Genomic DNA, 14,816 nt, shown 5'->3' on the forward strand with positions numbered 1-14,816 from the left:
TTGACTCTGTACTGGTACCCCCTGTATATAGCCTCCACATTGACTCTGTACTGGTACCCCTGTATATAGCCTCCACATTGACTCTGTACTGGTACCCCTGTATATAGCCTCCACATTGACTCTGTACTGGTACCCCTGTATATAGCCTCCACATTGACTCTGTACCGGTACCCCTGTATATAGCCTCCACATTAACTCTGTACTGGTACCCCCATTGACTGTATATAGCCTCCACATTGACTCTGTACTGGTACCCCCTGTATATAGCCTCCACATTGACTCTGTACTGGTACACCCTGTATATAGCCTCCATTGACATTGACTCTGTACCGGTACCCCCTGTATATAGTCTCCACATTGACTCTGTACCGGTACCCCCTGTATATAGCCTCCACATTGACTCTGTACCGGTACCCCCTGTATATAGCCTCCACATTGACTCTGTACTGGTACCCCCTGTATATAGCCTCCACATTGACTCTGTACTGGTACACCCTGTATATAGTCTCCACATTGACTCTGTACCGGTACCCCCTGTATATAGCCTCCACATTGACTCTGTACTGGTACCCCCTGTATATAGCCTCCACATTAACTCTGTACTGGTACCCCCTGTATATAGCCTCCACATTGACTCTGTACTCCACATTGACTCTGTACCCCTGTATATAGCCTCCACATTGACTCTGTACTGGTACCCCCTGTATATAGTCTCCACATTGACTCTGTACCTCTGGTACCCCCTGTATATAGCCTCCACATTGACTCTGTACTGGTACCCCCTGTATATAGCCTCCACATTAACTCTGTACTGGTACCCCCTGTATATAGCCTCCATATTGACTCTGTACTGGTACCCCTGTATATAGCCTCCACATTAACTCTGTACTGGTACCCCTGTATATAGCCTCCACATTGACTCTCTACCGGTACCCCCTGTATATAGCCTCCACATTGACTCTGTACTGGTACCCCTGTATATAGTCTCCACATTGACTCTGTACTGGTACCCCCTGTATATAGCCTCCACATTGACTCTGTACTGGTACCCCCTGTATATAGCCTCCACATTGACTCTGTACTGGTACCCCTGTATATAGCCTCCACATTGACTCTGTACTGGTACCCCTGTATATAGCCTCCACATTGACTCTGTACTGGTACCCCCTGTATATAGCCTCCACATTGACTCTGTACCGGTACCCCTGTATATAGCCTCCACATTAACTCTGTACTGGTACCCCTGTATATAGCCTCCACATTGACTCTGTACTGGTACCCCCTGTATATAGCCTCCACATTGACTCTGTACTGGTACACCCTGTATATAGCCTCCACATTGACTCTGTACCGGTACCCCCTGTATATAGTCTCCACATTGACTCTGTACCGGTACCCCCTGTATATAGCCTCCACATTGACTCTGTACCGGTACCCCCTGTATATAGCCTCCACATTGACTCTGTACTGGTACCCCCTGTATATAGCCTCCACATTGACTCTGTACTGGTACACCCTGTATATAGTCTCCACATTGACTCTGTACCGGTACCCCCTGTATATAGCCTCCACATTGACTCTGTACTGGTACCCCCTGTATATAGCCTCCACATTAACTCTGTACTGGTACCCCCTGTATATAGCCTCCACATTGACTCTGTACCGGTACCCCCTGTATATAGCCTCCACATTGACTCTGTACTGGTACCCCCTGTATATAGTCTCCACATTGACTCTGTACCGGTACCCCCTGTATATAGCCTCCACATTGACTCTGTACTGGTACCCCCTGTATATAGCCTCCACATTAACTCTGTACTGGTACACCCTGTATATAGCCTCCACATTGACTCTGTACCGGTACCCCCTGTATATAGCCTCCACATTGACTCTGTACTGGTACCCCCTGTATATAGCCTCCACATTGACTCTGTACTGGTACCCCCTGTATATAGCCTCCACATTAACTCTGTACTGGTACCCCCTGTATATAGCCTCCATATTGACTCTGTACTGGTACCCCCTGTATATAGCCTCCACATTAACTCTGTACTGGTACCCCCTGTATATAGCCTCCACATTGACTCTCTACCGGTACCCCCTGTATATAGCCTCCACATTGACTCTGTACTGGTACCCCCTGTATATAGTCTCCACATTGACTCTGTACTGGTACCCCCTGTATATAGCCTCCACATTGACTCTGTACTGGTACCCCCTGTATATAGCCTCCACATTGACTCTGTACTGGTACCCCCTGTATATAGCCTCCACATTGACTCTGTACTGGTACCCCCTGTATATAGCCTCCACATTGACTCTGTACTGGTACCCCCTGTATATAGCCTCCACATTGACTCTGTACCGGTACCCCCTGTATATAGCCTCCACATTAACTCTGTACTGGTACCCCCTGTATATAGCCTCCACATTGACTCTGTACTGGTACCCCCTGTATATAGCCTCCACATTGACTCTGTACTGGTACACCCTGTATATAGCCTCCACATTGACTCTGTACCGGTACCCCCTGTATATAGTCTCCACATTGACTCTGTACCGGTACCCCCTGTATATAGCCTCCACATTGACTCTGTACCGGTACCCCCTGTATATAGCCTCCACATTGACTCTGTACTGGTACCCCCTGTATATAGCCTCCACATTGACTCTGTACTGGTACACCCTGTATATAGTCTCCACATTGACTCTGTACCGGTACCCCCTGTATATAGCCTCCACATTGACTCTGTACTGGTACCCCTGTATATAGCCTCCACATTAACTCTGTACTGGTACCCCCTGTATATAGCCTCCACATTGACTCTGTACCGGTACCCCTGTATATAGCCTCCACATTGACTCTGTACTGGTACCCCTGTATATAGTCTCCACATTGACTCTGTACCGGTACCCCCTGTATATAGCCTCCACATTGACTCTGTACTGGTACCCCTGTATATAGCCTCCACATTAACTCTGTACTGGTACCCCTGTATATAGTCTCCACATTGACTCTGTACCGGTACCCCTGTATATAGCCTCCACATTGACTCTGTACTGGTACCCCCTGTATATAGTCTCCACATTGACTCTGTACCGGTACCCCCTGTATATAGCCTCCACATTGACTCTGTACCGGTACCCCCTGTATATAGCCTCCACATTAACTCTGTACTGGTACCCCCTGTATATAGCCTCCACATTAACTCTGTACTGGTACCCCCTGTATATAGTCTCCACATTAACTCTGTACTGGTACCCCCTGTATATAGTCTCCACATTGACTCTGTACCGGTACCCCCTGTATATAGTCTCCACATTGACTCTGTACCGGTACCCCCTGTATATAGCCTCCACATTGACTCTGTACCGGTACCCCCTGTATATAGCCTCCACATTGACTCTGTACTGGTACCCCTGTATAGCCTCCACATTGACTCTGTACCGGTACCCCCTGTATATAGCCTCCACATTGACTCTGTACTGGTACCCCCTGTATATAGCCTCCACATTGACTCTGTACTGGTACCCCCTGTATATAGTCTCCACATTAACTCTGTACTGGTACCCCTGTATATAGTCTCCACATTGACTCTGTACCGGTACCCCCTGTATATAGTCTCCACATTGACTCTGTACCGGTACCCCTGTATATAGCCTCCACATTGACTCTGTACCGGTACCCCTGTATATAGCCTCCACATTGACTCTGTACTGGTACCCCTGTATATAGCCTCCACATTGACTCTGTACCAGTACCCCCTGTATATAGCCTCCACATTGACTCTGTACCGGTACCCCCTGTATATAGCCTCCACATTGACTCTGTACTGGTACCCCTGTATATAGCCTCCACATTGACTCTGTACTGGTACCCCTGTATATAGCCTCCACATTGACTCTGTACTGGTACCCCCTGTATATAGCCTCCACATTGACTCTGTACTGGTACCCCCTGTATATAGCCTCCACATTGACTCTGTACTGGTACCCCTGTATATAGCCTATATAGCCTCCACATTAACTCTGTACTGGTACCCCTGTATATAGCCTCCACATTGACTCTGTACTGGTACCCCTGTATATAGCCTCCACATTGACTCTGTACTGGTACCCCCTGTATATAGCCTCCACATTGACTCTGTACTGGTACCCCTGTATATAGCCTCCACATTGACTCTGTACTGGTACCCCTGTATATAGCCTCCACATTGACTCTGTACTGGTACCCCTGTATATAGCCTCCACATTGACTCTGTACTGGTACCCCTGTATATAGTCTCCACATTGACTCTGTACCGGTACCCCTGTATATAGCCTCCACATTGACTCTGTACTGGTACCCCTGTATATAGCCTCCACATTGACTCTGTACTGGTACCCCCTGTATATAGTCTCCACATTGACTCTGTACCGGTACCCCCTGTATATAGCCTCCACATTGACTCTGTACTGGTACCCCCTGTATATAGCCTCCACATTGACTCTGTACTGGTACCCCTGTATATAGTCTCCACATTGACTCTGTACCGGTACCCCTGTATATAGCCTCCACATTGACTCTGTACTGGTACCCCTGTATATAGCCTCCACATTGACTCTGTACTGGTACCCCTGTATATAGTCTCCACATTGACTCTGTACCGGTACCCCCTGTATATAGCCTCCACATTGACTCTGTACCGGTACCCCTGTATATAGCCTCCACATTGACTCTGTACTGGTACCCCCTGTATATAGTCTCCACATTGACTCTGTACCGGTACCCCTGTATATAGCCTCCACATTGACTCTGTACAGGTACCCCCTGTATATAGTCTCCACATTGACTCTGTACCGGTACCCCTGTATATAGCCTCCACATTGACTCTGTACTGGTACCCCTGTATATAGTCTCCACATTGACTCTGTACCGGTACCCCCTGTATATAGTCTCCACATTGACTCTGTACCGGTACCCCCTGTATATAGCCTCCACATTGACTCTCTACTGGTACCCCCTGTATATAGCCTCCACATTGACTCTGTACCGGTACCCCCTGTATATAGTCTCCACATTGACTCTGTACCGGTACCCCCTGTATATAGCCTCCACATTGACTCTCTACTGGTACCCCCTGTATATAGCCTCCACATTGACTCTGTACTGGTACCCCCTGTATATAGCCTCCACATTGACTCTGTACTGGTACCCCCTGTATATAGCCTCCACATTGACTCTGTACTGGTACCCCTGTATATAGCCTCCACATTGACTCTGTACTGGTACCCCCTGTATATAGCCTCCACATTGACTCTGTACTGGTACCCCTGTATATAGCCTCCACATTGACTCTGTACTGGTACCCCTGTATATAGTCTCCACATTGACTCTGTACCGGTACCCCCTGTATATAGCCTCCACATTGACTCTGTACTGGTACCCCCTGTATATAGCCTCCACATTGACTCTGTACTGGTACCCCTGTATATAGTCTCCACATTGACTCTGTACCGGTACCCCCTGTATATAGCCTCCACATTGACTCTGTACTGGTACCCCCTGTATATAGTCTCCACATTGACTCTGTACCCCCTGTATATAGTCTCCACCCCTGTATATAGCCTCCACATTGACTCTGTACTGGTACCCCTGTATATAGTCTCCACATTGACTCTGTACCGGTACCCCCTGTATATAGTCTCCACATTGACTCTGTACCGGTACCCCCTGTATATAGCCTCCACATTGACTCTGTACTGGTACCCCCTGTATATAGTCTCCACATTGACTCTGTACCGGTACCCCCTGTATATAGCCTCCACATTGACTCTGTACAGGTACCCCCTGTATATAGTCTCCACATTGACTCTGTACCGGTACCCCCTGTATATAGCCTCCACATTGACTCTCTACTGGTACCCCCTGTATATAGCCTCCACATTGACTCTGTACCGGTACCCCCTGTATATAGCCTCCACATTGACTCTCTACTGGTACCCCTGTATATAGCCTCCACATTGACTCTGTACTGTATATGTCTCCACATTGTACCCCCTGTATATAGCCTCCACATTGACTCTGTACTGGTACCCCCTGTATATAGCCTCCACATTGACTCTGTACTGGTACCCCTGTATATAGCCTCCACATTGACTCTGTACTGGTACCCCTGTATATAGCCTCCACATTGACTCTGTACTGGTACCCCCTGTATATAGTCTCCACATTGACTCTGTACCGGTACCCCTGTATATAGCCTCCACATTGACTCTGTACTGGTACCCCTGTATATAGCCTCCACATTGACTCTGTACTGGTACCCCCTGTATATAGCCTCCACATTGACTCTGTACTGGTACCCCTGTATATAGTCTCCACATTGACTCTGTACCGGTACCCCTGTATATAGCCTCCACATTGACTCTGTACTGGTACCCCCTGTATATAGCCTCCACATTGACTCTGTACTGGTACCCCCTGTATATAGTCTCCACATTGACTCTGTACCGGTACCCCTGTATATAGCCTCCACATTGACTCTGTACTGGTACCCCCTGTATATAGCCTCCACATTGACTCTGTACTGGTACCCCCTGTATATAGTCTCCACATTGACTCTGTACCGGTACCCCCTGTATATAGCCTCCACATTGACTCTGTACCGGTACCCCCTGTATATAGCCTCCACATTGACTCTGTACTGGTACCCCTGTATATAGTCTCCACATTGACTCTGTACCGGTACCCCTGTATATAGCCTCCACATTGACTCTGTACAGGTACCCCCTGTATATAGTCTCCACATTGACTCTGTACCGGTACCCCATTGACTGTATATAGCCTCCACATTGACTCTGTACTGGTACCCCCTGTATATAGTCTCCACATTGACTCTGTACCGGTACCCCTGTATATAGTCTCCACATTGACTCTGTACCGGTACCCCTGTATATAGCCTCCACATTGACTCTGTACTGGTACCCCTGTATATAGTCTCCACATTGACTCTGTACCGGTACCCCCTGTATATAGCCTCCACATTGACTCTGTACAGGTACCCCCTGTATATAGTCTCCACATTGACTCTGTACCGGTACCCCCTGTATATAGCCTCCACATTGACTCTCTACTGGTACCCCCTGTATATAGCCTCCACATTGACTCTGTACCGGTACCCCCTGTATATAGCCTCCACATTGACTCTCTACTGGTACCCCCTGTATATAGCCTCCACATGGACTCTGTACTGGTACCCCCTGTATATAGCCTCCACATTGACTCTGTACCGGTACCCCCTGTATATAGCCTCCACATTGACTCTGTACCGGTACCCCCTGTATATAGCCTCCACATTGACTCTGTACCAGGTACCCCCTGTATATAGCCTCCACATTGACTCTGTACCAGGTACCCCCTGTATATAGCCTCCACATTGACTCTGTACCGGTACCCCCTGTATATAGCCTTCACATTGACTCTGTACTGGTACCCCCTGTATATAGCCTCCACATTGACTCTGTACCGGTACCCCCTGTATATAGCCTCCACATTGACTCTGTACTGGTACCCCCTGTATATAGCCTCCACATTGACTCTGTACTGGTACCCCCTGTATATAGCCTCCACATTGACTCTCTACTGGTACCCCCTGTATATAGCCTCCACATTGACTCTGTACTGGTACCCCCTGTATATAGCCTCCACATTGACTCTGTACTGGTACCCCCTGTATATAGCCTCCACATTGACTCTCTACTGGTACCCCCTGTATATAGCCTCCACATTGACTCTGTACCGGTACCCCCTGTATATAGCCTCCACATTGACTCTCTACTGGTACCCCTGTATATAGCCTCCACATGGACTCTGTACTGGTACCCCTGTATATAGCCTCCACATTGACTCTGTACCAGGTACCCCTGTATATAGCCTCCACATTGACTCTGTACCAGGTACCCCTGTATATAGCCTCCACATTGACTCTGTACTGGTACCCCCTGTATATAGTCTCCACATTGACTCTGTACCGGTACCCCTGTATATAGCCTCCACATTGACTCTGTACTGGTACCCCTGTATATAGCCTCCACATTGACTCTGTACTGGTACCCCTGTATATAGTCTCCACATTGACTCTGTACCGGTACCCCTGTATATAGCCTCCACATTGACTCTGTACTGGTACCCCCTGTATATAGCCTCCACATTGACTCTGTACTGGTACCCCCTGTATATAGTCTCCACATTGACTCTGTACCGGTACCCCCTGTATATAGCCTCCACATTGACTCTGTACCGGTACCCCCTGTATATAGCCTCCACATTGACTCTGTACTGGTACCCCCTGTATATAGTCTCCACATTGACTCTGTACCGGTACCCCCTGTATATAGCCTCCACATTGACTCTGTACAGGTACCCCCTGTATATAGTCTCCACATTGACTCTGTACCGGTACCCCCTGTATATAGCCTCCACATTGACTCTGTACTGGTACCCCCTGTATATAGTCTCCACATTGACTCTGTACCGGTACCCCCTGTATATAGTCTCCACATTGACTCTGTACCGGTACCCCCTGTATATAGCCTCCACATTGACTCTGTACTGGTACCCCCTGTATATAGTCTCCACATTGACTCTGTACCGGTACCCCCTGTATATAGCCTCCACATTGACTCTGTACAGGTACCCCCTGTATATAGTCTCCACATTGACTCTGTACCGGTACCCCTGTATATAGCCTCCACATTGACTCTCTACTGGTACCCCTGTATATAGCCTCCACATTGACTCTGTACCCCTGTACCCCACATTGACTGTATATAGCCTCCACATTGACTCTGTACTGGTACCCCCTGTATATAGCCTCCACATTGACTCTGTACCAGGTACCCCCTGTATATAGCCTCCACATTGACTCTGTACCAGGTACCCCTGTATATAGCCTCCACATTGACTCTGTACCGGTACCCCCTGTATATAGCCTCCACATTGACTCTGTACCAGGTACCCCCTGTATATAGCCTCCACATTGACTCTGTACCAGGTACCCCCTGTATATAGCCTCCACATTGACTCTGTACCGGTACCCCCTGTATATAGCCTTTGACTCTGTACATTGACTCCACATGACTCTGTACTGGTACCCCTGTATATAGCCTCCACATTGACTCTGTACCCCTGGTACCCCTGTATATAGCCTCCACATTGACTCTGTACTGGTACCCCCTGTATATAGCCTCCACATTGACTCTGTACTGGTACCCCTGTATATAGCCTCCACATTGACTCTCTACTGGTACCCCCTGTATATAGCCTCCACATTGACTCTGTACTGGTACCCCCTGTATATAGCCTCCACATTGACTCTGTACTGGTACCCCCTGTATATAGCCTCCACATTGACTCTCTACTGGTACCCCCTGTATATAGCCTCCACATTGACTCTGTACCGGTACCCCCTGTATATAGCCTCCACATTGACTCTCTACTGGTACCCCCTGTATATAGCCTCCACATGGACTCTGTACTGGTACCCCCTGTATATAGCCTCCACATTGACTCTGTACCAGGTACCCCCTGTATATAGCCTCCACATTGACTCTGTACCGGTACCCCCTGTATATAGCCTCCACATTGACTCTGTACCAGGTACCCCCTGTATATAGCCTCCACATTGACTCTGTACCAGGTACCCCCTGTATATAGCCTCCACATTGACTCTGTACCGGTACCCCCTGTATATAGCCTTCACATTGACTCTGTACTGGTACCCCCTGTATATAGCCTCCACATTGACTCTGTACCGGTACCCCCTGTATATAGCCTCCACATTGACTCTGTACTGGTACCCCCTGTATATAGCCTCCACATTGACTCTGTACTGGTACCCCCTGTATATAGCCTCCACATTGACTCTCTACTGGTACCCCCTGTATAAAGCTTTGCTTGTTATTTTACTGCTGCTGTTTAATTATTTGTTACTTTTATTTTCTATTTTCTATTTTTTACTTAACACTTATTCTTAAAACATCTTAACGCATTGTTGGTTAAGGGCTTGTAAGTAAGCATTTCATTGTAAGGTCTACTACACCTGTTGTATTTGGCCCATGTGACAAATAAAATGTGATTTGATTTGATTTGATACAGGATGCTGTATACTAGACCTGGGTCATACTGTTGATATTGGACTTCAATTACTTTCAATACAAACTGATATAGAAACATCTGGAAAATACTGGAATGTATGTTTAAACACCCTCAAATACATATTTTGTTACAAGTCAGTCAGTATACTCACAGGTGAACGCAGTCAGTCTGACAAGGAGCATGATGCTGGGTACAGGTGTGGTAGTAGCTGGTTCAGTTGTAGTAGTATCAAGTAAGATGTTACAGATGGTCACTTGGACAAATACACTTGATATTTATGTGGTATTTTTACTTCCTTAAGAAGCCCCCTCATTACCTTATTTAACTAACCTTTATTGATACTAGTCAAGAACAGATCCTTGTTGGCAAAGCATCAACCAGGAGCACAAACTTCTTCAGCAGATTAGCAGTCATCTTGGCAACACTAAACAAACATTTCACAACAGCTCAAACCACAAGTGTTTAATGATGTGTCGGCCACGGGAAGATGTTTTGTGTTAAGTGATGCTGTCGTAATAAAGGCAAACACAAAACAACAAGACAGTGGATGGGAAATCTATTAAGACTTTTAATTTCTTAATGTTTTTTTACAATACAATTTGAACACGTATTGATAACATTTTGCCTGAATAAGTTACATAATAAATAAATCAATTGAAATAGTTATTTTTGCCATTGGGTCATCCCCACACTATCTGGTTACAGTACTAGGATGAGATGAAGAAAGATTAGACAGTGATGTTATCAATCTGAAGATTATTCAGGAAGTATATCGGCATTGGAAGCCAAATTGAACTCCCAATGAATGGAGCTGACCGAAACAATGGCAACAGTTGGCTCAGATACTTCCTGATCTCGATTATGACAACGTCTTAGTCTAATCCCTCTTTCTCTCATTCTGGCTACAGAAAGCCTCAAGGGGGAAAGAAATACCTTCACAACACAGACAGACAGACAGACAGACAGACAGACAGACAGACAGACAGACAGACAGACAGACAGACAGACAGACAGACAGACAGACAGACAGACAGACAGACAGACAGACAGACAGACAGACAGACAGACAGACAGACAGACAGGAATAACCTAGCATAGACAGTTCTCCCAACCAACCCACCAACCTCTCCACTGATTCTGAAAGTGATACACTCCTAACATAAGTCAGGTGATATCAGCACAGATTTAGGGGAAGAGAATGGTTCAGATGAAAACCAACATACACAGTGGTTGTCCAGGACCAGACAGAGTACAGTAGGCCTAAAGCATCTCCATTCACAAGAGGTAGCATGTTACTCTCCCGCGTTTCTCTCTCTCATCATCCTAAGTGCAGCAGACAGAGGACGTGTTTGACCACCGGTTGTCCAGGACCAGACAGAGTACAGTAGGCCGTAAGCATCTCCATTCACAAGAGGTAGCATGTTACTCTCCCGCGTTTCTCTCTCTCGTCATCCTAAGTACAGCAGACAGAGAACGTGTTTGACCACCGTGATTATCACGGTCGTCAGTCTGTCTCATTGTCACCATTCAACATGGTTTTCTACAGTTCTACGATGAAAGCTGCTCGTGAAATGCTTCAACATGAAAGCTTGGCAGATGATTGGTAACTCTACTTAGAAGCACCTGCTGCTAATCTGTTGTTCCCTACAAGTGCTGTTTTGAATTCAAATACATTTGTACCTACACACTGAAGAAGGCTGTGAAGCCGAAACATCTGTGTATGCTATCCCTGATGCAGTGAAAACCGTCAAATGAACTAAGCTTTATGCAACATCTTGTTGAGTGAGGACCCATTACACCATTTTGTTTAGAGTAACGACAAGACAGAGATATGGGGGCCTGGTATTTCCCAATGGCTGTGCCCTTCACATACACCATATTGCACTTAGCACAGTGGTTATTATTCAGAGACTGGGTGGGGAACATCAGAGCCATATATATAAATATCAATAAATATGTCTCTGGGAAACATTAGTAAGATCACAGTTTGTTGTTCACACAATGGTCTTTAAGAAGGGTGTCGAGTCAGCTAGGAGGTTAGGAAAGCACACTGTGTTGTATTCTCCCAATGCCTGGTCCAAAAACAACCCCTAGCCCCTACACCCCTTTGGTTTTCTAATCTACATGAACCAGATAGGCAGAAGAAATATGGCAGAAGTTCCCCTAAGCCGATTGGAAGGCTAGGTGGAGAAGTCGCCATACTGCTAACAGAGGCTGTGGGTTGCTCTCAGACCAGGCCATAATCAGTGCTCGCATACTTCACTAATTGACAGGCCATACAACCAATCGGAATCACAACAGCTGAATTAAGTCTGTCATAACCTCAGAACCATTGGATCTGGTAGAACATCATGTGGAATAGAGAATAATATCTGCTCTGTAAATACTGAACGTTCTGACTCTGAGAATAAGCCCTTGGACTGCCTTGTCAATCACTGATAGCACGGAAACACAGACAACTTCATCATGATCCATGTTCGGGAGAAGTACAGTATTCACCTCCTCAGCTCTTTACTGATGGGACACCCCTGGTGGTCATTTAAAATGAATATGGCCAATCCCATGCGGACCCCTAGCCTCTAGCCCCTCGTACCAGGGCACAACTTCTAGTAGGCTGGACAGCTGTGTGCGATATGGGGAAAGTTCCACATAGCCTATCAGGGGAATAGTGGAGCTATCAACATATAAGTCGCTCTGGATAAGAGCGTCTGCTAAATGACTTAAATGTAATGTAATATAGATTATATCTATCCAGTTCTATCCTCCTCATGTGCCTAGGGGGTAGGGGCTAGGGGTCGATTTGGAACTGGCCAAGAGAGAGATTGTGGTCTCAGGGAACACCTGTGTCACTTCCTGCAATCAGAACAGCCTCTCTTTGGGACAGATGAATTTCCAAATTCTACCTGTTTTTACAATATGGGATAAAGCACCGAAAGAATCTAAGCTAAAATCATGAAATCGTTTCATGAAATTAATTGCCATTGTTATCCTGCGCATAACCTTTATTTGACCTTTTTATCTCCATAACAACAGGTGTAAACAGTGACTGTGGCCCTTACAGTGTGTAGAGCACCAAGCTGTTTCCAAGCAATGAATTGAACATAGTGGTTCATTAGGTTTTAGTGACCCACTCACAGTGTTATATGTTGCAGCAACAGACTAGTGTTGAGACCACAATTAAAATAGGCACGAAATGTGGAAGCAGTCTCTCTTCTCTCTCTCTTCTCTCTCTCTCTCACAGATCAACCATACAAAATCAATACTCAGAGACATTGCACACTTAGTCTACACAAACAAGGAGCTACAAGTATATTTGCAACAATTCCGATAAATATACAATGGGGTGTGTGTGTGTATTAACACACACACACACCGACACAAACAGAAGCAGCCAGGCGTGTACAAACACACACACACATACACACAGTGACACACATACACTTCCCTATAAGGGTTGTGTGGTGTCTGCCAGCTCTCTCTCTCCACATGCCGACTGTGTGTCTGGCACTAGGGAAAGGTCTGGAGACATGGACAAGCTGTGTGCCCTGTCTGTCTGCCCAGTCTGGCTTTAATGGCCTTTATGAATGACTCGGACTCAATGACTGTGGCTGGGGGAACAGTAGGGGCCCTGTTCAACTGGGTTTCTTTGTTTCCCACTGGAAACAATGTGTTGGATTGTGTGTGACTCCAAATATGCATTGTTCATTTGTTGTATTTGGCAATTTTTTATTTAACAGGACAACTCAAGGTTTGAGTGTGTGTGTGTGTGTGTGTGTGTGTGTGTGTGTGTGTGTGTGTGTGTGTGTGTGTGTGTGTGTGTGTGTGTGTGTGTGTGTGTGTGTGTGTGTGTGTGTGTGTTGTGTGTGTGTGCGTGCGTGTGATTCCCTCTGCCAGTTATTGTTCCACCAATGCAACTCAGTCTTTTTTCATCTCTTCCAGTGTAGTAGTATCTGTCTCTCAACATTGCGTGGGGTACAGACCTGCAGTCACCTCTCTCAAACAGACTACTCACTCACAGAGTGGACAGAGGGGATGGATGGATAGACAGATGGATGGACATTCACAAATCTGTTCCCATTGTTTGGGAGGTGTATGTTGAAGTCCAACTAACAAACACACACACACACACACACACACACACACACTGACACTCAGTCCACCTAAGACCTTCACCACTGCTCCACCATGAGATCCAACGCTCGGTTGACGTTCAGATCCAAATTGAGGCCAAAGTCGGTCTCAACGAATGGGGCAGATGGAGGACTGAGAGGGCGGAGTCCAGAGGCTAGCGACTCCAACCAATCAGCAGGGTCAAAGGTTGCCTGAGCCCGCCTCTTCCGTGAGGTCACAGTGGGAGGCAGGGGAGAAGTACAGATGGGGGGAGGGAGAGGGGGGGGGGCGGCATGGCGGGGAACCATCGTCGAAGGCGACGGCGGGAGCTCCAGCAGGAGGGAGGAGCAGAGAGGAGAGGACAAGAAGTTGTCATCCTTTGAATGACAACAGAAAGGCTGGGATTGGTCTGTTTGGGGAGGAGGGGAGGGGCCAGGGAGGATAGTGACAGGGGATTGGAGGTCTGAGACAGAGGAGGAGTGGGAGTCTAGAAGAGAGGGGGAAGGCAATAAAACAAACAAAAGCCTGTAACTTTCCATGACCAGTCTTGGTGACTACAGAACCATAA

The 14,816-nt window shown here is 46.9% G+C and overlaps 2 protein-coding genes across 3 annotated transcripts in view; both read right to left on the minus strand.

The window, feature by feature from the left end:
• The window catches only part of LOC135569869 (L-rhamnose-binding lectin CSL2), a 29,882-nt gene extending 19,480 nt beyond the window's left edge, over positions 1-10,402 (minus strand). Inside the window, exon 1 of one of the 2 annotated variants that reach the window (XM_065016075.1) lies at positions 10,290-10,402. In XM_065016075.1, the coding sequence (XP_064872147.1) occupies positions 10,290-10,320 (31 nt within the window). In that variant the 5' untranslated portion in view covers positions 10,321-10,402. The remainder of the gene's footprint in view (positions 1-10,289) is intronic. The other variant, XM_065016076.1, reaches the window with a different exon arrangement.
• A 286-nt stretch (positions 10,403-10,688) lies between these two features.
• Positions 10,689-14,816, minus strand: part of LOC115121543 (myocardin-like) — a 125,584-nt gene continuing 121,456 nt past the window's right edge. Inside the window, exon 15 of the mRNA XM_065016077.1 lies at positions 10,689-14,735. Coding sequence (XP_064872149.1) covers positions 14,308-14,735 — 428 coding nt within the window. The 3' untranslated portion in view covers positions 10,689-14,307. The remainder of the gene's footprint in view (positions 14,736-14,816) is intronic.

This window comes from Oncorhynchus nerka, unplaced genomic scaffold (genome assembly GCF_034236695.1).
Source record: "Oncorhynchus nerka isolate Pitt River unplaced genomic scaffold, Oner_Uvic_2.0 unplaced_scaffold_1154, whole genome shotgun sequence".
In the NCBI taxonomy this organism is placed as follows: Eukaryota; Metazoa; Chordata; class Actinopteri; order Salmoniformes; family Salmonidae; genus Oncorhynchus; species Oncorhynchus nerka.